This window comes from Macaca mulatta, chromosome 7 (assembly GCF_049350105.2).
Source record: "Macaca mulatta isolate MMU2019108-1 chromosome 7, T2T-MMU8v2.0, whole genome shotgun sequence".
In the NCBI taxonomy this organism is placed as follows: domain Eukaryota; kingdom Metazoa; phylum Chordata; class Mammalia; order Primates; family Cercopithecidae; genus Macaca; species Macaca mulatta.
Window position 1 is genome coordinate 133,914,644 of NC_133412.1, and position 24,749 is coordinate 133,939,392.

General features: G+C 35.9%; 1 protein-coding gene across 3 annotated transcripts in view; it reads left to right on the top strand.

The window, feature by feature from the left end:
- Window positions 1-24,749, top strand: part of MNAT1 (MNAT1 component of CDK activating kinase) — a 240,475-nt gene that overhangs the window by 51,871 nt on the left and 163,855 nt on the right. For all 3 annotated transcript variants that reach the window (XM_077937996.1, XM_077937995.1, NM_001261796.1), the window contains exons 2-4: window positions 11,923-12,075; window positions 13,749-13,822; window positions 24,345-24,448. In XM_077937996.1, coding sequence (XP_077794122.1) covers window positions 11,923-12,075; window positions 13,749-13,822; window positions 24,345-24,448 — 331 coding nt within the window. The remainder of the gene's footprint in view (window positions 1-11,922; window positions 12,076-13,748; window positions 13,823-24,344; window positions 24,449-24,749) is intronic.

A 24,749-nucleotide genomic window follows, 5' to 3' on the forward strand; every position in this document is an offset into this window, starting at 1 on the left:
GGTGATCCACCCGCCTCTGCCTCCCAAAGTGCTGGGATTACAGGCATGAGCCACCACGCCCAGCCACCCAGCTAACTAAAAACATTTTTTTTTTTAAAAATAGGGATGAGGGTCTTGCTATGTTGCTCAGGCTGGTCTTGAACTCCTGGACTTAAATGATCCTCCTGCTGTGGCCTTCCAAAGTGTTGGGATTATAGATGTGAGCCACCACACCAGGGTGAGCATATTCCTGCCCTCCCCCCACCGCAAGACAGAGTCTTGCTCTGTCACCCAGGCTGGAGTGCAGTGGCGTGATCTCAGCTCACTGCAACCTCCGCCTCCCGGGTTCAAGCAGGTCGCCTGCCTCAGCCTCCCAGGATTACAGGCACCTGCCACTGTGCCTGGCTAATTTTTGTATTTTTAGTAGAGATGGGTTTTCTACATGTTGGCCAGGCTGGTCTCGAACTCCTGACTTTGTGATCCACCCACCTCAGCTTCCCAAAGTGCTGGGATTACAGGCATGAGCCACCACGCCAGGCAACGAAAATATTCTTTTTACAGTTAGTTTCTGGACAGTGTAAGAATTCTTTGGTCAGGTGGAAAGGACTTGATAAATGTGTAGCTATAGCTAACACCTTTTTTTTTTTTGAGACCGAGTCTCAACTCTGTTGACTAGACTGGAGTACAGTGGTGTGATCTCAGCTCACTGCAACCTCTGGCTCCCAAGTTCAAGCAATTCTTGTGTCTCAGCCTCTGAGTAGCTGGGACTACAGGTGTGTATCACCACACCCAGATAATTTTTGTATTTTTAGTAGAGATGGGATTTCACTATGTTGGACAGGCTGGTCTCAAACCCCTGACCTCAGGTGATCCTCCTGCCTTGGCCTCCCAAAGTGCTGGGATTACAGGTGTGAGCCACCACGCCCAACCAGCTAGCACTCCTTGAACATTTACTGTGTAATCGGGAACTGATATAAGTTCTTTTATATGTAGTAACTCATTTAATTAAGTTGATTGTTGGGTGGCCATTTGATTTGTTAAAAGGTTTCCATTTCCCCCCCTTTATCAGTGTAATTAAAAAATGTCCTTACTAATCAGAAAAATAAAAATATTACAAATATGACTTAGGTTTTGAAACAATCTGGGGAATGGGTGTCAAACTTGTCTGTTATTTTATTAATTGATTTTCCCTAGTGTTTATTAGGGATTTAAAATGATTAATTGAAAATATTAGTAAATGTTGAGCAAACATTGATATACTTTGCTTTCAAGAAAACAAAAATGAGAACATTGTATTTTTAGAACTATTTCACCTTGAGTTAAGCATTCCTTGTCATAAAACAAATACAGTTCTTGCCTTAATAGCCCCACATATGGATTTTCTGGAATTTTCCGTTGTTGAGGTAAGAGATGATAGTTTATTCTCATACATCTGCTTTGTATAGCTTATATAATCAATCTATAATTATTTGCTAGTATCAACTGTTTTTGAATTCATTCACAAGAATGTATATTCTTGTACTCATCAAACATTTGAGGGTTCAGCTTTGCATTTGACAAGGCACCTGACATAGTACTGAGAGGGTAGCCAACTGTTTAGCTTAAATATTTGAGGAGCTAATGAATAGAAATAACATCTTGACTAGTTGTTATTTTTATTCTATTTAAAAGGTCATAATAATGGATGCTTGATAAATGTAGACCTAGAAGAAATAGCTAAAAAGTGGATTATATATATTTTTTAATGGCCTCTTAAAAATAGTAGAAAAGTACAAACTCTGTTGTGGCTATGAAGAGTGAAATAATGAAAATAAACCCAGTGTTAAACTCCAAGAAATAGAAACAAAATGTAATTAAGAAAAATTGAATAAAATAAATAATAGAAAAGTAGAAATTAGTAAATTGGAAAACACACAAAAAATTATGAAATTCGAGGTCCTTTTAGTGATTTTTTAAAAGGGCCTTTATACAACTTAGACAAACGTGTAGCATATCTAATCAAGAGAAAGAGGTAGAAAAGCAAAATAAGAAATGAAGAGAGAGCTAGAACAATAGAAACAGTGGAAAATCTAAAAAATATTTTACTCAGTACTAATAAATGAGAAAATCTTAATGGCTTGGGTAGTTTGGGGAACACTTAAATTATGATTGCATTCCTTTGAGTTCATTTGTTCATTATAAGTAATCTTTTATTGGTCACATGTAACAGTGGTTCTCAGACTTTTTGGTGTTAGTAACTTTTGTAATTTTAGAAGTTATTGATGACCCTCAAGACCTCTTATTTATGAAAGTTATATCTGTTAACATTTATAATATTAGGAATTAAAATTCAGAAACTTTGAAATCTTCATTTATTCATCAAAAATTATAAACCTATTACATGTTACCACAAACAATATTATGAAACATAACTATATTTTCCAAAACAAAAAAATTTTATGAGATGAGTAGCATTGTTTTACATTTTTGCAAATCTTTTTAAAATGGTTGGCTTAAGAGAAGAAAACTAGATTCTCACACTGCTTCTGTGTTGAGTCTGTTGTATGTTTTGGTTGAAATAAATGAAGACTATCTGGCATCTATAGATACCGATTTGGAAAAGGGAGAAACATTTTAATAGTAGCCTTTTCAGGTAATTGCTGACATTCTTTTTGGACATACTTAGGTACATGTATTTTTAGCTCCTTTGAATCACGGTGGAAGTAAAGACATGCCTTATTTAGTGCAGGACCTGCATTAATGGAAATCAGAGTATTAGTTGAATTTGCCCTTCCTTTCCCCAAGGTAGAATTGTAAAGGTCTCTATGGAGATGCTAGCTTGGTTTAGTGGGACATCATTCTTTCAAGTCTCCAAAGTCCTGAATGCTCCTGTGGCCATGGTACTTTCCCTTATTACTCATATACAAACATACCTCAGAGATATTGCTGGTTTGGTTTCTGACCACCACAGTAAAGCAAATGTCATAATGAAACAAATAGCACAATAAAGCGAGTAGCACAATAAAGTGTGTCACACAAACTTTTTGGTTTCTTAGTGCGTATAAAAGTTATGTTTACACTATACTGTAGTATATTAAGTGTACAATATCAATATGACTCAAAAAAGTGTGCATATCTTAATTAAAATATACTTTACTGCTAAAAATTGCTAACAATCATCTGAGCCTTTGAAAGCGACTATAATCTTTTTGCTGGTAGAAGGTCTTGCCCAGATGTTGATGGCTTCTGACCGATCAGGATAGTGGTTGCTGAAGGTTGGGGTGGCCTTGGCGATTTCTTAAAATGAGACAATGAAGTTTGTTGCATTTATTGACTCTTCCTTTCACGAAAGATTTCCCTGGAGCACGTGATGCTGTTTGATAACATTTACTTACTGTAAAATTTCTCTCAAAATTGGAATCAATCCCAAACCTTGCCACAGCTTTATCAACTAACTGTATATGCTATTTCTGAATCTCTTGTGGTCATTTCAACAGTGTTCACAGCATCTTCACCAGGAGTAGATTCTATCTCAAGAATCATCCCTAAGAAGCCAAAACTCCTCATTTGTTCAAGTTTGATCACGAGATTGTAGCAATTCAGTCACATCTTCAGGCTCCACTTCTAATTTCTAGTTCTCTTGCTGTTTCTGCCATATCTGCAGTTACTTTCTCTACTGAAGTCAGACCCTAAAAGTCATCTGTGAGGATTGGAATCAACCTATTCCAAATGCCTTTTAATGTTAATATTTTTTACCTTTTCTCCTGAATCACACATGTTCTTAATGGCATCTAGAATGGTGAATCCTTTCCAAAAGGTTTTGAATTTGCTTTGCCCAGATCTATCAGAAGAATCATTGTTTGTAGCAGCTACAGCATTATGACATGTATTACTTAAATAACAAGACTTCAATGTCAAAATTACTCCTTGACCCATGGGCTTTTGAATGGATGTCACTCTTTAGTAGGCATGAAAACAACATTCATGTCCTTGCACATATCCATCAGAGGTCTTAGGTGACCAGTTTCATTGTCAATGAGCAGTAACATTTTGGAAGGAATCTTTTTCTGAGCAATAGGTCTCAACAGTGGGTTCAAATATTAAGCAAACCATGCTGTAAATAGATGTGCCATCATTCAGGCTTTATTCTTCCATTTTTTAGAACACAGGCAGTATAGATTTAGCATAATATTTAAGGGCTTTATGATTTTCCAAAATGACAAATGAGCATTGATTTCAATTTAGTCATCAGCTGCACTAGCTCCTGAAAAGACAGCCTTGCCTTTGAAGCTTTGAAACCAGGCATTGGCTTCTGCTCTGTAGCTATGGAAGTCCTAGACGGCATCTTCCAATAGAAGGATGTTTCATCTACATTGAAAAGTCTGTTTTTCAGTGTAGCCACCTTCATCATTATCTTAGATAGATCTTAGGGATAACTTGCTGAAGCCTCCATATCAGCACTTGCTGCTTCACCGTGCACTTTTATGTTATGGAAACAGCATCTTTCCTTGAATTTCATGAACCAACCTCTGCTAGCTTCAGACTTTTCTTCTGCAACTTCCTCACCTTTCTCAGCCTTCACAGGATTGAAGAGAGTTAGGGGTTAGAATCTGGATTAGGTTTTGGTTTAAGGGAATGTTGTGGCTGGTTTGATCTTTTATCTAGACCACTGAAACTTTCTCTGTATGAATGATAAGACTGTTTTGCTTTCTTTCTTAACATTGTGTGTTCATTGGCACAGTGCTTTTAATTTCCTTCAAGGACTTTTCCTTTGCATTCATGACTTGGCTAACTGGTGCAGTTGGCCTAGCTTTTGGGCTGTCTCAGCTTATGACACACCCTCTTCAGGAAGCTTGGTCATTTCTGTCTTTTGATTTAAAGTGAGAAACCTGTGACTGTTTTTTTTTTTTCCACTTGAACACCTAAGAGTTCATTGTAGGGTTATTAATTGGCCTAATTTAAATATTGTTGTGTCTCAAGGACTGGGGGTCTGAGAAGAGGGAGAGAGATGGAGGAACAGTCAGTTGGTGAAGCAGTTCGAGTACATACAACATTTATTGAGTTTGCTGTCTTATATGGGTGCTTTTCATGGTGCCCTGAAACAATTAAAATGGTAACACGAAAGATCACTGATCACATAACACCATGACAGATATAACTATAGTGAAAATGTTTGAAATATTGTGAGAATTACCAAAATGTGAAACAGAGACATGAAGTAAGCACATGCTGTTGGAAAATGGTGCTGATAGACTCATTCCATGATAGTGTTGCCACAAATCTTCAATTTGTAAAAAATGAAATATCTGCAAAGCCCAGTAAGGCAATTCGCAATAAAATGAGGCATGCCTGTAATTGTCAGTTCTCCCAGTCTGCAGTATTATTTCTGAAGCCCTTCATAAAGTCAGACAGACTTTTCCCTCCCAATTTCTAAGTTATGTTTTACCTTGTTTCCTCAACCGTATCCCTGAAGGGGCTTTGAGCCTCTAATGTCTTAAATCTTAACATCCAGCACCATCACATGCACACCCTTTTTAGCTATTCCAGGATAAAACTATTCATCAGTGGCAGAAATAATGACTACAGAAGAGTAGTCCACATATTTCAGAAAATGTTCTTGGCTTAGAGCATTTGGAGTATGATGTGTTATTAACATATGCTGACTAGGAGTATGTAGTATAATTTGTTGAGCTGTTGCTCATTGGCTGAAAGCTTATGATAGTATTCAAAGTATGCTTTTGTAATAGAGTTACTTGTTTCTTTTTCTTTTTTTTTTCTGTTTTCACCATAGTATATGAATGTTTATGCACAAAGTTGGTGTATCTGCCACAGACAGAAGAATATTCGTTTTGAGTATGTTGAGTTTGAGGTAACTTGTGGTATATCAAAGAGTAATTGTGCAGTAGGCAGTGTGTAATAGGAATTTAGGAGAGATTTTTAGGCTAGAAATAGATACTTAGGATGATTATTTTCATAGGTCATTGTAAAAATTGTAAGAATAAGATTGAAGGATAAAATGTAGAGTATGAAGAGGACTGTGACAGGAAAATAAATCCTGGGACCCCCAAATCACTAAGCTAAAGGGAAAAGTCAAGCTGGGAACTGCTTAGTGCAAACCTGCCTCCCATGCTATTGAAAGTCATTCCTCTGGTGCTCATCTGAGACAAATGAATCTCTGATTGCTTCCTCTGCCCTATTGTTTATGTAAAAATGCAGATTCACTGAGCCAGACTAAATTGTGTATTCAGTGGAAGGCTGATCAAGGACTCAAAAGAATCCAACCTTTTGTCTCTCATCTACTTCTAACCTGGAAGCCCCCACTTCGACTTGTCCCACTTTACTGGACTGAATCGATGTACATCTTACACATATTATTAATATAAAATCTATATCATGATTATCAATATAAAATGTATAAAAGCAAGCTGTACTTGACCACTTGGGAACATGTCATCAGGACCTCCTGAGGGTGTGTCCTTAACTTTGGCAAAATAAACTTCCTAAATTGACTGAGTCCTGTCTCAGGTATATGGGATTCACAGGATAATGGTGAATTTTTACTAGCTATATGATTTTAAGCCAGTTATTCAACTTCTCCATGCCTAGTGCCCTCATCTATGTAGTAAGGAAAATAATACCTACATTGCAAAAACCCTAATGAATGTTATTTTCTTTCTATGTTCCTTCATATATTTCCAACCTCTTTCTAGAAAATATAGTATTATTCCATAAAGGATTTAAATTTGGCTTAGGAGTTTTCTGGCAAAGGGGCAAAAAGGAAAACTGGATAGATTCCGTGGTCCTTGCTGTCTGTCAGGAGGATACAAACCCTTTTTTTTGAAAGTGTGTTTTTCTGGCACAGCTTTATTTAATTATTAACTCTTTCCTTTTCCCTTGCGTACAAATATTTGTTTTTACACAGCTCTGTTTTTCTGACTCAGAATGGACTTAAATATACTATTTGAATTTGTACCTTATATTATTTGCTTGTTAGTTGAAAATTGCTATGCTAAATGATAATAGCCAACAGAAGATTGATTAGACATTAATTTTGAGTTCTAAGATAATGAAAAAATGGGTAAACATGCTTTTTAAAATTTTGAGGACAACATCTTTTCTTCTGAAAGTCCACTGTCTCTTCATAATGTTTTAATACCTGCTCCTAGGCCATCACTTCTCTACCTGTGGATGAATTATTTTGCTTCATATTCCAAAAGCACTTTGTTGAGGAGGTAGGTTATGAATTTTTTCTCAGGATTTGGAGTACATAGATTCTGAATTCCCTTTTAGGTATCAAGTGATTCATAGCAATTTAGCCTAAAGGTATGAAAGGACTGATGAGGAAATTTAACAGCAAATATTTCAAAGTTTAAATTGAGTATGCCACATAAGTAAATGTAACACACTTCTATTTTAGTTGCTGAGATAAATGAGAAATTATTATCGTAGACAAAGTTAACTGGATCCCATGGCTAATTGGCTTGAAATTCATGTATGCCAATAAGTAAGTCTCTACTTTTGTTAAGATTGTATACCCCTTCTATCAAAAGTTATTCATTTTGAGATCATAAGTTTTTAAAAATTACAAATATCTGAGCTTTAAGAAAATCTCAAACCTTTTTAAGGTAAAGATTTCCATTGGTTACTTTCTGGGGACCAAAACTTGTAGAATATTCTTTTTAAATTCCAGTTTATTTCCCACTTGAAAGCTGATATCATCAACTCATGGTGGAGGCTGGGAAGGAGAGAAAAATAAGAAAAGAAAATGTCTAATATTTTGTTCATCTTCTTTGGGCCAGTTTAGTTGAAAACCCTAACCATCACATATAAATAGTTTATTTGGGAAAAATGTATTTTGAGTTCCAAGCAGCTTATTTATAAGCAAACTATTGGAACAAAGTCTATTTGTAAATTGACTGCCTTTTCTAAAATGCACCAGGTGTTATTTTTTTCATGTGTTTTCCATGAATCCTTAAACGCATTTCATTATTGTATGTTGATAATATTTTAATTAACTGGTGATCATTTAGGTCATTTCTACCTCAAATTTCTACAATTCAGTTAGAGCAGAGATTTTTGTCAAATTTAGTTGAATTTAGGTTTCTAATGTTTTAATGTTCAAAGATATGGCACTTCAATCAATATATTATTGTATAGACAAGTTAGGCAACATATTTTGGGAGGAAAATTTTCTAAAAATAATATCCTGCTTCTTTCTTATAGAATTTAATACAATGGGCTTAAGGAAGAATTTGTTGTAAAAATAAAATTTTTCTTTAACAATGTTATTACTTGTTTTTCATCTTTGAAGACCGTAGGTTTCTGTTTCGTTTTTAAAAGCCAAGGAGCTAACGAAGAATGGAAAGTGCTGATAAAACTAGGTTACTTCACAGAAAGTCTTAAGTATAGAATTTTTGACAAACTATGAATACTTTTTTAAGTCAGTATGTTTTAATAATATTTGAAATTCTACATGGAATGTAGTTGCTCTTTAAAAATAAAGCGATCAATTGACTAAAATTTTGACGAGAATATTCTTGATAAAATAAAATCTGCTAAAAATAAGTCATTCAGAGAGAAAAAGGATGAGTACCATTCTGACTTTTAAAAACAAAAACCATAAAAATGTTTTTGGAAATGGATAATGACTGAAAATTTGGGCTTCTTCACCAGATTTTTCTGTTTTCTGCAGAATATAAAATTTTATTTGAAAAACTTCCTTGCACTCTTAGAGGCAAAAGATTGCCCATATACTGCTGTGTTGGTTGCTTTGTTGCCAGATAAAATGAGCTAGCAATTATCAACTACTACTTCTTCTTCTTCTTTTTTTTTTTTTGAAACAGAATCTTGCTCTCTTGCCCAGACTGGAGTTCACTGGCATGACCACAGCACACTGCAGCCTCTACCTCCTGGGCTTGGGTGATCCTCCCATCTCAGCCTCCTGAGTAGCTGGGACTACAAGTGTGTACCACCATGCCTGGCTAAATTTTTTTTTTTTTTTTTTTTTTGTAGGAACGAGGTTTTGCCATGTTACCCAGGCCAGTCTCAACTCCTGGGCTCAAGTGATCTGCCTGCCTTGGCCTCCCAAAGTGATGGGATTATACGTGTGAGCCACTGCACACAGCCTACCTCTCCTGTTCTTTATTTTATGTATTTATTTATTTATTTTTGGACATAGGTCTTGCTTTGTCACACAGGCTAGAGTGCAGTGGCCGATCACAGCTGACAGTAACCTTGAACTCCTGGGCTCAAGTGATTTTCCTGCCTCAGCCTCCTGAGTAGCTAGGACTATAGGCATGCACCACCACATCTGGCTGATTTTTTTTTAATTTTTATTTTTTGTAGAGAGAGGGATCTAGCCATGTTGTCTAGGCTAGTCTTATATTCTTGGGCTCAAGCTATCTTCCTGCTTTGCCCTCTCAAAGCGCTGGGATTATAGGCATGAGCAACCATGCCTGGCCTGTTCTTTTTTTAATGATCAGTTTTCATATATATATTTTGTAAATATGTAGAAAAAGATGTGGCCACACAAACACTAAACTCAACAGTAGCATATTACCCGTGGAAAGTGAAATATAGAACACAATGAAGTAGAACTTTGAATTATTTTTCTATATAATTCTGCATTTTATGAGCTTTAAAGAAAAAATATTCTTTTCACAGTTAAAATTAGAAACGGAAAATGTTACATAGGAAAATAAACTGCAATAAAAAATTTTAATACTGTTTAAATTATTATGGCTTAAGGCAGATTATAAAAAGTAGAGATGTACAACTGATTTTGGAAACAAATAATATATTATGTCTAATATACAATATGACTTTTAGATATATTAATGTTCTATATTACCTTGCTGACTAAACGATTGAGTCTAATCTCCAAGACCTTGAGATATATAATGTTATTTATGACTCTATAATTTTGAATATTTTGGATAGCTGCTTGCTTATAAATATCTTTAGTTAGTATAGTTATAAAGTGTGCCTGTTTTCACCTTCCGTGCATGGGTTTAATTTCCTGTAACCACAAGGAGTAGTGGAAATGCACCACTCTGAAACTTCCTAAGTCCAAAGTGGTTTATCTGGGGTTTAGTTGATCTTGCTAATGGCACTATGATCTTTGGAATTTTTCCCTGTTATTTTTTAGTGACACTATTAAGATAGAAATATAGGCCAGGGGTGGTGGCTCATGCCTATAATCCCAGAAACTTGGGAGGTCAAAGCAGGAGAATCACTTGAGCCCAGGAGTTAAGAGACAAGCCTGAGCAACATAGGGAGTCCCAGTCTCTACAAAAAAAATTAAAAAGTTAGCAGAGCGTGATGGCGTGTGCTTGTGATTTCAGCTACTGAGGAGGCTGATGTGGGAAGACTGCCTGAATCTGGGAAGGCAAGGCTACAGAGAGCTGTGGTAACATCACTGCATTCTCAAAAAAGAAAAAATATATATATATGTGTGTGTGTGTGTGTGTGTGTGTATGTATACATATAAAGATCAATGTTAGTATTTTACTAATAATCTTAAAAATTCTTATTTTTCTTATTACTCTTCTTATTTAGCTTATTCTGTAAGTTAAATACATACTCAAGAGAAATCAACTCTTCCCTATTCATTAGAATTTCTCTTTTTCCCTTTGTCTTGTATTCATTTTTTTTGTTCTGTGAAGTTTATTTATTGAGTAATTAGTGTTAGGCACTGGGGATAGAGAACAAGATAGGCAACATTCTGTCCTTAAGAAATATACTGTACTTCCTTGTCTGAGAGACAGAACACAGAAATAAATAAGATGATGTCAGATATTGCTAACAAAAGGAGTAATTAGGACAGTGTGGCCCTAACACATATGGAATTGAGCAAGATTATACCTGGAGGACTACAAATGTTTAAATATTTATCAAAACATTTGAATATTTAAAAGTTGTAAATCAAGCCACATCCTTGGCCCAGCCTGATTTCCTACACAGCATCTTGGGTTGCCAGCAGCCTATACCCTCAAGACCCAGAGGCTAATGGAACTGCTCTCTCCTCCCATCCATCCTTGTAACCTGCCTGATTGAGTGGTAGTATGGATCTGTTGGGGCAGGGCTGGGATGATTGTGGTGGTACCTAGACCCATCTAAAACAGTATATTGGCAGATCCCGCCAAGTCTCCAGGAATCTGGTTACAGGGAAGTTTGCCTCTCCAGTTCATTGTTTTTTCAACTCAAGTCTTCTAGGAAGTTGTAAGCCCTTCTTAATGTTGCACTACCAGAAAAGGGGATGCAGGTATCTGGGAAACCTGGCTTGCCTGGGTATTCAGTTTGCTTTATTTGGGGCAACGAACTTTAACGGAATAAAGCTTTTATAAGCAGCCACTCTTTCTAGGATTTCTTATTGCAGAAGTTGTGTTCATTTTCTCTGTCATACATACTAGAGCACTCAGAGTTCTTTATCCTCTGGCCAGCGGGGCCTCATTCAGCTGGCACCTCTTTCTGAGTAATTGTCATTTGCTCAGTTGATTACAGAACTTTCAAAAATGTTCTTACAAGGAAAGGAAGAAAAAACATCTGTTTTAGTGCTTGGGGTATACAGGACTCTCTAAAGTGCAGGCCCCTGGAAGAGGCTGTTCTTGCCCAGGTCTAAGGATGATATTGGGACTGGGGATGGAGGTGACCATACACTAGCCTTTTACATGCTCTTCCACTTCTCCCTATCCTGCTCTTCTTCCTAGTTTCTCATTCAGTTTATTTTAATTTATAAATTTGTTTGATCTGTAAAACTAAACTGGTATCACTTGGGATACCTATATCTGAAAAGTAAGCTCCAAATGAAAATGAACATTTTCCAGAAAGTTTTTTGGTAAGATTTTAAATAGCAATGACTAGTTTTCAAGTCTCACTCTCCTTACCCCACAGGGGCAAACTGTTCAGATGTGTTGTAGATTTGAACCTTGGCTTAAATGTTATGTTTTATTTCTCTCCTTACAGCTGTGAAAGTTGTGTAGATTTACTGTTTGTGAGAGGAGCTGGAAACTGTCCTGAGTGTGGTACTCCACTTAGAAAGAGCAACTTCAGGGTACAACTCTTTGAAGATCCCACTGTTGATAAGGAGGTTGAGATCAGGAAAAAAGTGCTAAAGATGTAAGTATTCCTGCTCGAATGATTCAGTCAACAAAGAGGACTTTAACAATTACGTCAGTAATTGATTATTATTTCCTCATAAATATGGACAAGTAGCAGGTATATAAGTATAAATTCATTTAAGTTCTTAGAGAACTGAGTAATATTATTTATCTTTGTTAAAGAAGAGCCTCTTGATTGATGGCTTCATTATTCATTTGTATTTGTTTTTTGATTAATAAACATGTATTGAGGACCTACTATGTGTAAACACTGTGTTATGCATGTTAGGCAGTAGTTACAAAGTGATGAGTAAAACAGCTCTGAACTCTGTCCTCATGAGACTTACCGTACAGTAGCACAGGATAGCAAAAAGACAAAAAACAGGTAAACCAAAACAAATGTTATTTATTATAGATTGAGAATAGTGTTATATAGTTAGTGGTCAGTGTTGCTGTGGTCAGTGATGTCAGATGTGGGCTGAGGAGGTAACATTAAGTTGAGGTTTGAAGGCTGTTAGAGAAAATCATGTGTTAGCTGTAGTTTATTTTGGTATGTATATTTTTATGTATATATACATACACATATGGGCATAGTATATATATATGTGTATATATACCTATATATTATTAATCTGTCTTTTTCATTTACAATTTAGGCTTTACTTTTTACTCTTTGTTAATAGTTTTGGGTTTCTTTTTATCCATTCTTTTATTATAAGAAATAATTGATATATTTATTTTCCTTTTTGGTAGTATACAATTCAACCCAGGTAATCAGTGTTTTAGCAGCATCTTTCTAGGTACATAACCAATGGTACTTTATCAGTGCCCCTAGCGGCTCTTTTATGGTTTGTATAACTTCTGCAAGGTAGTCTCTTAGATTTTGATCTTTCATTGTTAATTCCTTGCAATTTACTGATTCTTCCCAGGTACATTACAATATTTAAAGATTTTCTTGATCTAGCATTTTTTAGACTATGTCATAAAAATGGAGGAGTCGCTTCAATTTTTTTTTGTGTTTTGGAAATCAGTGAATCCCTTATAAGTAAATAATACCATAATTTCCGCTGATATGCCTTGCTTAAGCTCATTTCCCAATCTTTCAAGCTCCCAATTTATCTTTCCCTGAAGTCTTAACAAGGATTTTGCATATTGTACATTTTCTCCTGATCCTACTTCTCTGTAGTCATAAGAATTTAAGAATTGCATTTTTGGTTTGGTTACAAATCTGGTGTCAAGAAAACAGTATTTTAGGCTGGGCGCAGTGGCTCATGCCTGTAATCCCAGCACTTTGGGAGGCTGAGGTGGGTGGATCACTTGAGGTCAGAGTTTGAGACCAGCCTGGCCAACATGGTGAAGTCCCATCTTTACGAAATACAAAAAGTATTAACTGGATGTGGTGGTGTGTGCCTGTAATAATCCCAGCTACTCGGGAGGCTGAGGCAGGAGAATTGCTTGAACCAGGGAAGTGGAGGTAGCAGTGAGCCAAGATTGTGCCACTGCATTCCAGCCTGGACGACAGAGCAAGACTCCATCTCAAAAAATAAAAATAAAAAAATAGAGAATGATGTTTTACACAGTAAGCAACTCTTTTCCTTGTATCATATATGAATTAGGTAAGAACAAGTAAACCAGTTAGATAATATTAAAAGCAATGATATGTAATATGTAGATTTTTTTGTTTTCTTAAAGATACAATAAAAGGGAAGAAGATTTTCCTAGTCTAAGAGAATACAATGACTTCCTGGAAGAAGTGGAAGAAATTGGTATGTTTTTAATTTGATGTATGCTAGCCTATAAGACCATGTGCTTTTATCTTTTAAATGCTTAGGAGAACATCTCACATAAAAACCTCTTAATAGGTTTAGTTGTGATAGCTAACATTTACCTAATTACTTTCTTTTGCACTTGAGTTGTGTTTGTCAAATTGAAGGCATACTTAGGTAAAGAACCTATTTAATATTTTGTCTCTGGAAAAATACGTTTAATAGAGGTAGTAACACTTTAGCTGGGGAGGAAGACTATATGGGTACATACATCTGTATGTTGATAACATGTTAGAGTAGTTTAAATGAAGGAAAGCATATTACGATTTTTAAAAAATGGGGTTCCTATTAACCATATTTATAGTGACTAAAGCCATATGTTTATCATTATTTGTGCTTCTGTGGATATAGTAGTCTTAAAGTACTTTGAAGCAGTTGACTGTTGAAGTGGCATTCTATTAATCAGTGTTATTCTTGAATCAGAGGTTGGAGTAATCTTTGTGTCTTTTCTTTCTGATGTGTTTAGTCAAAAGGAAGATTTTGTCTAATGATTTCAGTTTTCTTAAAATTTCAGAGATGTTAAAAACTTTGGAAGTTGTTATATATTGATTTAAAAAAATGCTGCTTTTTAAAGTTGCAATAATTATTACTAAGTGCGGGTTTGGAAATGACACAAAGGTTATATAGTGTGAACATTAGAATGAGACTATGAAGATCAAACAAGAATCATTTTTATTCTTTCAAACTTGATAGGTAACTGTACTCAATATTTATTATTAAAAATAAGATTATAATAAATGAATCATTCTTTAGAAGATTAATACATGGTAAACTTAAAAAATTCACATTCCTGAAGAATAATAAATATTCTAATTCCTTTAATTTCTTTACTAGAAAATCCAGAAAATCTTTTTGTTTCAACTGTTACCTGAAACTTTTCTCATATGTCTAAGTTCATTTGTTATGCCATAGCAAAAACATATGGAAAACATAATTTAGGGTTTCTCAGGGATCTTTCAGTGCCATAAGAGCCACTGCTTTTCCATTCTGCGCGTACTCATTGCACTTTGTATGTTATCTTAGCATCATGAGTGACTATGGATTTTAGCTGAAAAGATGGTAGAATTGGGAGTGACAAGGCAAAGTGGAAAAGTTAGAATGTAGACTGAGAAGAAAAACCAGAAAGAAATCTACAAGAACTGGGCAAGTATGAAGGTATGTAGAAATCTGGCTCTACATAGATGTTAAGTATAGGACAAGCTGTTGGATAGCAATTGGGAAGAAAAGTAGCTTACGTGTATTCTAAAGGTAATGTGATTAGTCAAAAGTCTGGTCAAGCAATAAAAGGAAAGGAGATTATAGGTGTTGCAGTACAAGTTGAATACATGTTCACAATTCTAAGCAGGCAGTCAGGATAACTAAAAGAAACTGATGTACAGAGAAGGTGAGGAATAGGTTTAGGGAATGAACTACAAGGAGATCTTGATTCTGGGATTAAGGTTCTGACTGAGCTGTGATTAAAAAAAATATATATATATATATATATATATATATATATATATATATATATCTTGCTCCAAGATAAATTAATTTGAAGGTATGGACAATATGGGGCCCATAATTGGTACTAGAATTGATAGGCAAGAGCAAGTCTGGATGTTAGAGGGATACAACATGTAATGCTTTCTTTACCAAAATATAGAAACTGTGGCTCAGACCATTTAATTTGAAAGTGATTCTGCTATTACATATATTCATGAAGGACTGTCTTCAGTTGCAGTATCGGAAAACTCTCTTAACCAATTTCCACTTAATTGTCTCGTTGAAGTAACTGACATTCCCCAGTTCTTCCATAAAATGTACTCACTGATAACCACAGCATAATGAATGCATTGTGAATGCTGTCAACCTTCTTATGCCAGTTGTACTTGTTATTGTAGTTACGTAATTAAATACATATTTAAATATTATATGTAATTTAAATATTTAAAGTTAAATCGTGTGTAAAGTTGGGGAAAAACTTGTAAAACTCTAAAGGATTCTGCTTCTCAGGTTTTTAAGTCACTTCTTAAAAAGTGGAAATTGGCCAGGTGCAGTGACTCACGCCTGTAATCACAGCACTTTGGGAGGCCAAGGCAAGAGGATTGCTTGAGCCCAGGAGTTTGAGATCAGCCTGGACAACATAATGAGATCTATCTCTACCAAAATTTAGAAAATTAGCTGGGTGTAGTGGCACACGCCTGTAGTCCCAGCTACTTGGGAGGCTGAGGTGGATCGCTTAAGTCTAGGAGTCCAAGGCTACAGTGAACCATGGTTGCGCCACTGCACTCCAACCTAGGCAACAGAGCATGACCATGTCTCAAAATACCAAAAAAACAGACAACAAAAAAGGAAACTGAACAATACAGATGACAATTATGGCCTATATAAGGAAGAAGCAAAACTCTAATTAAAGGCTAGAATTTGCTGTATGTCAGTAAGTTAGAGAATGACTATATACTTACTATGTATGTTTTAAGTTAAAGTATTTGAAGAGAGAGACAGGTGTATGTGTGTGTTTCCCTCCTTTAACAGACCTATTTAAATAATCAACTATAAATCCTTATTGTGTTGATTAAAGAGTGGTTCTACTCTATTTAAAGATATTGATGATTTTTGGGAAGTAACCTCTTGGATTTATAGTTTATTTTCTGAACTTCAGTTCAATTCAGTAAGTTTTTAAATTATGTTATGTGAACTGCTTTATTGATGGGGATATGTGGTATTGGTCCTCAATAAGCTCAGACTCTAAAGGGGGAGATAATTATGTTAACTAATAACTATAATGTAATGTGATAAGTCTTATAAATAGGCATTTATAAAATGCTATGGGAATACAGATAAAGCAATTAACCTAGAACTGGGAAATAGAGATATGGTTTGGTGAAGTTCAGAGAAGAGATGACATATGAGTTTGATCTTAAAAGAGGAAGAGGAGTTAACCAGATAGAAAGGGCTTAGGAAAACATTTGTAACAAAAGAAAAAGGCACCGAGATAGAAACATGTGGGGCATGTTGGAGAATGAGCAAGTAGTCTGTTATAGGTAGATAAAACATGAGGGGTGACTAAAAATGAGGCCTGAAAAACAGGCTGGATTAAGGAGGCCTTAGTACCATAGACAACAAAAGCAAAAATAGACAAATGGGATTATATCAAACTAAAATACTTCCTCACAGCAAAAGAAACAAAAGAGTGAAGAGATAATCTACAGAGTGGGAGAAAATATTTGCAAACCAGAAATCTGATAAAGGGTTAATCTCCAAAATATATAAGGAACTCAACTCAGTAGCAAGATAATACTTCATTTAAAAAATGGGCAAAGGACCTGAATAGACATTTCCCAAAAGAAGACATACGAGTGATATATGAAAATGTGCTCGGCCGGGCACGGTGGCTCATGCCTGTAATCCCAGCACTTTAAGAGGCCGAGGCGGGCGGATCACGAGGTCAGGAGATCGAGACCATCCTGGCTAACACAGTGAAACTCCGTCTCTACTAAAAATACAAAAAATTAGCCAGGCGTGGTGGCAGGCACCTGTAGTCCCAGCTACTCGGGAGGCTGAGGCAGGGGAATGGTGTGAACCCGGGAGGCGGAGCTTGCAGTGAGCCAAGATTGTGCTACTGCACTCCAGCCTGGGTGATAGAGCGAGACTCTGTCTCAAAAAAAAAAAAAAAAAAAAAAGAAAGAAAATGTGCTCAACGCCACTAATCATCAGAGAAATGCCAATTAAAATCACAATGAGATATCATTTCACATCTGTTAGAATGGCCGTTATCAAAAAGATGAGATAAGTGTTGATGAGGATGTGGAGAAAAGGGAATCCTTGTATGCTGTTGGTGGGAATGTAAATTAGTACAGCCATTTTGGAGAACAGTATGGAAGTTCCTCAAATACTAAAAATAGAACTACCATATGATCCAGTAATCCCACTTCTGGGTCTGCAACCTATAGCCCTATTCACAATAGCTAAGATATGGAATCAATCTAAGTGTCCATCATTGGATGAATGGATAAAGAAAATGTGGTACATATACACCATGGAATACTTCAGCCTTAAAAAAGAAGGTAATTCTGTAATATGCAACAACATGGGTCAAGCTGGAGGACATTATGCTAAGTGAAATAAGTCAGTCACAGAAAGACAAATATGGCACGGTCTCACTTATATCTGAAATCTAAAAAAGTTGAACTTAGAGAAGTAGAGAGTAGAATGGTGGTTACCAGAGGCTGTGGGATGGATGGTGGGTGGGGAAAGGGGAGGTGGATGGAGTTAATCAGGTAAACACTGGAGAATAGGCAGTATTTTTTATTATTTTGTTGGCTAAAGGATATGAAATTTCAATTAGACAGGAGGAATGAGTTTTTGAGGTCTGTTGCACAGCATGGTGACCATAATTAATAATAATGTATATTTCAAAATTGCTAAAAGAATAGATTTCCAGTGTCCTTGCTACAAAAAAATAAGCATGTACATTAATTAATTAGATAAAATAGTTCCACAGTGAGTACGAATATCAGAACATCACATTGTACCCCGTAGATATTTACAATTATTATTTGTCAACTGAAAAAAAAGAGGGCTTTGTAAACCAGGCTGTCAGTTAAGATTTTATCCTGTGGCTAAGAGGAGATACTAAAGAGTGAGAAATGACTTTTCAAGGGGCCATTACAGTAGTTTGGATGAGAAATAATGAGGGCTTGGAGTAGATAGTAACAGTGGGTATAGATAGAGGATATTTTAGACGCAGAATATTTAAGTGGTTGATTTGATGTAGGAAGTATGTTAGAGAGAGTAGGCAAGGATAAATTAAAATATTATGACCCGACCGCATGCAGTTGTATGGTGTTAATTAGGTAAACACGGAAGAATAGGCAGTATTTTCTATTATTTTGTTTTGTTGGGTGAAGCGTGTGCAGAAATGAGAGATGAAGTAAAAACTTTAGTTTTAGACCTGTGAAGTTTTGTTACAGTGCGGCTTCACCACTTAGTTGTATGGCATTGTTCTGTTTGTCATCATATAAATAAAACTTATTTATTTATTTTTTTTTTGAGACGGAGTTTTGCTCTGTTGCCCAGGCTGTAGTGCAGTGGCGTGATTTCGGCTCACAGCATCCTCCGCCTCCCGGGTTTAAGCAGTTCTCTGCCTCAGCCTCCCAAGTAGCTGGGATTACAGGCGCCCACCACCATGCCTGGCTAATTTTTTTTGTGTTTTTAGTAGAAATGGGGTTTCACCATCTTGGCCAGACTGATCTTGAACTCCTGACCTTGTGATCCACCCGCCTCGGCCTCCCAAAGTGCTGGGATTACAGGCATGAGCTACCACACCTGGCCAAAACTTCCTTTAAAAATCTTGTTTCAAAAGCTTTCTATTTTGTGTTTTATTCATACTTTTAAAGATAATTAGTTAGATGTCTGTGATATCTGTATTGACTATTTATGTTAATCAGAAGTATAAAATGTTAATTTAATGGACATTTACTAAGTACCAGACTGAGCTGTACACACATTATCTCACATAATTTTTGAAACGCTAAGAGACAGGCATTTTTATTCCTATTTTGCATTTGGAGAAGAGGCACAGAGAGCTTAAGTATTGTGCCCAAGATTGCATTGCTGGTAAAGAATGGAGCCAAATTGTAAATATAGGATTTTCTTACTCTCTGAGTCTAGAACACGGAGTTCTATGGAATTATTAGAGATGAGAGAAAAAAGGTAGGTTGGGGTCATATTTTGAAGGCTATTAAAGACATTTGAACTCAATCTTATAGGTAGAAGGGTGTTGTTGAAGATAAATGTTTAAGTCTGGAGTGACAGGACTAGAGTTAGTAGGGTGCCTCAGAGGGTCAGTGTTTGGGGATTCATAAATTGGAGATTGAGGTAATTTTGTTGCATAAATTCCATTATGAATCTTTTGAACATGAATATAAAAATGAAAACGTTATAATTTTGAATAACAGCATCAGACATTTTCAATAGAAGGGGCACACATGAAGATGGACTTTCTTATGGCATTAACAATAGGCTCTTTTCTGTGGCTATGACAATCTATACATAAAATTCTTGTTCCTTATGGCTGCAGGGATTATCTCAAAGGTTTATTCTTAGTTTCATAATGAACAGATTATTCTTTTGGTGCAAAACAGATTATTATTTTGGTGCAGAGAATTCTTATTTTAAAAGGGTGAGAAAGTCCTAAGGGCTTTTTAAAATAAATTCTGGATGTCAAAAAGACTTCAAAATTGTACTTAAATAACATTAAATCTTTCAGAAAATACAATAGGCTTTTTGTTTGCTTTTAATACTTGACTAAAGGCAGGTCAGTATCTGAGCTAAACTAGTAAACAGATAAAGGGTCAAATGATTGTTATAGCAAATTAGCTTCTATTCCTTTTTCTTCACGGCTGTTGTATCAACCTGATTCATTGGGTATGAATGAGACCTGCTTCATCTGAAAACTTTTAAAAATAGCAATTCACTTTTATGGTTCTTTTCTTACTTTTTAAAGGAAGAGGTTTATATTATCAGATTATGATTTGCATTTATTATTGCTGTTACCTTTGCTTCTAAATTAAAATATGAAACAAATTATTTTACTTTTATTGGAATTCATAAAGTTTTCTTTTTTAAATTTTTATTTATTCATTTATTTTTTAGAGATAGGGTCTCACTCTGCCTCCTAGGCTAAAGTGCATTGGTACCATCATAGCTCACTGTAGTCTGAAACTCCTGGGCTCAAGTGAGCCTCCTGCCTCTACCTCCCAAGTAGCTAGAACTACAGGTGTATGCCACCACACTTGGTTAAGTTTTTAATTTTATTTTTTTGGTAGAGATGGGGCCTCATTATTTTGACCAGGCTGGTCTCAAACTCCTGACCTGAAGTGATCCAGAACTCATAAAGTTTTTAATAAGCATAAAAGAAATTGTTTGTATAAAAACAGATTAATTTCACTTAAGATTTAAGTTTACCTATTTTGGGGCTCTAATGTAAAAGTTAAAATCAGTAGTAAACTGTCTAGTTTGCTAATAAACAGTGTTTTTTTAAACTGCTTTAAACATATTAGTAGAGCTCTACATGGGGTATCAATTTGACCACTTACTTTTCAGTAGATTCATACCGTAAGAAACCAAGATTATTTAGTCCTGTCGTTTTGAACCTTCCTTCTTTGCCATGTTCAAATCTGTAATTATAAAGGTTATTTTAATTAAATCTATAATTATAAAGGTAATTATAAATGTTGGGTATTAGTTTATTTTTTTCTCTCATGATAATTCAACAAGTATTTCTTTAGCCCTTACCAGATGAGAAGTTTTTTCTTTTTTTCTTTTTTTTAAAAAGTAGACTTTTTTTAAGTGAAGTTTTAGATTCATAGCAAAATTGAGCAGAAAGTACAGAGAGTTCCTATATATCTCTTCCCTCTACATGTGCACAGTGCACAGCCTCCCCGACTATTAACATCCTGCACCAGAGTGGTACCTTGTTACAATCAATGAACCTACATTGACATATGATTATCACACAAAGTCTGTAGTTTACACTAGGATTCATTTTTGGTGCTGTACAGCCTGTGAGTTTTGACAAACATATAATAATGTGTATCTATCATTATATCATATAGAGTCATTTTTAACTGTCCTAAAAATCCTCTTTGTTTTTCTGTGTGTTTATTCCTCCCTACCCCAACCCCTGGCAAACACTGTTCTTTTTAGTTTTTATAGTTTTGACTTTTCCAGAATGTTATATAGTTGGAATCATACAGTATGTAGCCTTTTCAGATTGGCTTCTTTCACTTAGCAATATGCGTTTAAAGCTCCTCTGTGTCTTGGCTTTATAGCCTATTTCTTTTTAGTGCTGAATAATATTACATTTTTTTAAAATCTACTGAAGAATGTCTTGGTTGCTTCCAAATTTTGGCAATGATTAATAAAGCGGCTGTAGCCATTCATGTGTGGGTTTTTGTGTGAACATATGTTTTCAATTCATTTGGGTAAATACCTAGGTGCTTGATTGCCAGATTATATGATAGAGTGTGTTTAGTTTTGTTAGAAACTAGGAAACCGTCTTCCAAAGTGGCTGTACCATTTCGCATTCCCCACAGCAAGGAACGAGAGTTCCTGTTGCTCCAGATCTGCACCAACATTTTATGTTGTCATTGGAGTTTTGCCATTCTAATAGGAGTACATAGAAGTAGTGGAAGTGATAATAAAGATGAATCAGACCTAGAAACTGCCCTCAAAACTTAGACAATTCTTTTAGTCTAAGTTTTGGTGCCAGTTATCCTTCTAATAGGTCAGACAAGATGTGCATATTGAAAATCATTATACAAGGTAGAAAGTGGGTAAACACCAGCAGAGCCATATTAGATAATGTATTGTAAGCATTCAGGGATGGAGAGATTGTAACTACAAAGTGTCTCGTAAGGAGGAGCTGGTGATTAAAATGGGTACAGAAGGGTGAGTCATATGTGGATATTCACTGTTGTTCTGGGTTGAGGTTGGTACTGAGATGAGCCCTGTGGGTAGGGAACAGTTTAATCACAGGTATGGAAATGGGAAAGTGTAGGGGCATACAAATGCAGAGGACTGCTAGGTAGCATTGGTTTTCAGGCATTGAGAGAAATGACACAACTAGTTTTGTAGGCATTGTAGATAAAAGTTCAGGTTTGGAATCAGATAGCCTAGGTTAATGGCTGGGCATGGTGGCTCACATCAGTAATCCCAGCACTTTGGGAGGCCAAGGCAGGTGGATTACTTGAGGCCAGGAGTTCAAGACCAGCCTGGCCAACATGGCGAAACCCTGTCTCTACTAAAATACACAAAAATTAGCCAGGCATGGTGGTGCATGCCTGTAATCCAAGCGACTTGGGAGGCTGAGGTTGGATCTGGTAGATGTTGAGGATGGTGAGAGTTGTGAAAAAAAATCATTGGATTTGGTTGCTCAGAGGATGGCCTATTAAATACAAGAGGTAGATTGTGAGTGGTTGGTAAAGATAGTGGAATCACCATTTTAACTAAGGATCAGAGGTACCTTTTTGAGAATGCTGCTTGTCTGGAGCCTCCCTCTGACTGTTTTGTGTCAGGACTAGAGTGTGATTTATGAAGATTGTCCCACATTGCATCCTAGCCAGATTCCCTGACTTACTTTCTTTTCCACTTTATGTTAAAAAACTGGAGAAGTTGCTAGAGGATAATTGCTTCTCATTTTCTCTCAATTCTTCCAGATTTAAAATTGCGTATGATAAAACTGAATAGACTTTTGCCTTTATACCTAAATGAGCCTGGATTTTCAACAGTGATTATGATAAATTGATGTTCTGAAATACGTTGGCCTCTTGAGAAGACAAAAATGAAATTATAGATCAAATTGGTCATCTGAGTCTGTTTGATGGCTTTACTCAACAAAACAAGCAACTCTGTGTTGGTCCTCCAGTATTACTTTTTAACTCTTATAAGCTATTAAAGGAAAGAGTGAGATGGGGAAGCAATCTGTAGAAACCCAAGGGATAGAGCAGAGTTATTTAGGGTAGATCCGTCTTGTTTGTAGGACAAGAAGCAGGAAGCAGTGGTAAGTAATTGGAGGAGGGGTGGAAAGGCTAATAATGGATGCAGAAAGATTACAAGGGAAGCTTGAATTGAATTATGGAATAGGAGAGTCTTACTGATATGGATTGCTCCATATGAATTTATATATAGCAAGAGGGTCTTTTTTTAATTGTTCAGAGTATTATAGTAACTTTGATTTACATATAGAAAATTAGAAGGGAATATGGCATTTATAATTTAAATTATTTTGATTTGGAATTATAAAAAGAGAGTTCTAATTCACAGAAAATTTAGTAGTATCTAAACATGTCTCAGTAGTTCTCTTAAATTCTTTTAGTCTAAGTTTTGGTGCCAGTTTATCCTTTATTTTTCTTCTTAAGTTCCAACTCTTTTATTTCATACGTTTCTAGAGCTAGACTACAAGGTTTGGAATCAGGTTTGGAGGTAATTCAAGCCTGTGCCTACTCATGTTGGAGACCAGTGGAATGGGGATAAAACCTGTTTTTTGTTTGATATCAATTATACAAATATATGATTTTTAAACTCTTTTTAAAATTCTGACTACTGTAGTAGATTCCAGACTTACTCTTTATATTAAAAAAACTTAAACAGTATTTTGTATGCTTTTAAAGCTAGAGAGGGGACTATAAAAATCAGATCTAATTAAGTATGGCAAGCACGTATCTTAGGTTTTCTGGAGTGAACCTGACATTTAGGTATTTTGTGCGAGTCAGACAGTCTGTCCTTGTATTTGGCTTGGAAAACATAGTTGCCATAACTAGAGCTAGTCTCTAAAATAGGTAGCTGATTAAAAGGTCACAAATAGAGCTATAAAGAATGACATCCTAACAAATGAGTCTCTGTGGTATTTATTTTTTATTATCTACTCAAGATTTATATTAAAAGTATTTTTCATCTCATTGTTTTCTTTCTAATGCAGTTTTCAACTTGACCAACAATGTGGATTTGGACAATACCAAAAAGAAAATGGAGATATATCAAAAGGAAAACAAAGATGTTATTCAGAAAAATAAATTAAAGCTGGTCGGTGGCTAAGTATTTTCTTCTTTTGTCTTAGAAACAAATGTTTCCAGGCCGGGCGCGGTGGCTCAAGCCTGTAATCCTAGCACTTTGGGAGGCCGAGACGGGCGGATCACGAGGTCAGGAGATCGAGACCATCCTGGCTAACACGGTGAAACCCCGTCTCTACTAAAAAATACAAAAAACTAGCCGGGCGAGGTGGCGGGCGCCTGTAGTCCCAGCTACTCGGGAGGCTGAGGCAGGAGAGTGGCATGAACCCGGGAGGCAGAGCTTGCAGTGAGCTGAGATCCGGCCATTGCACTCC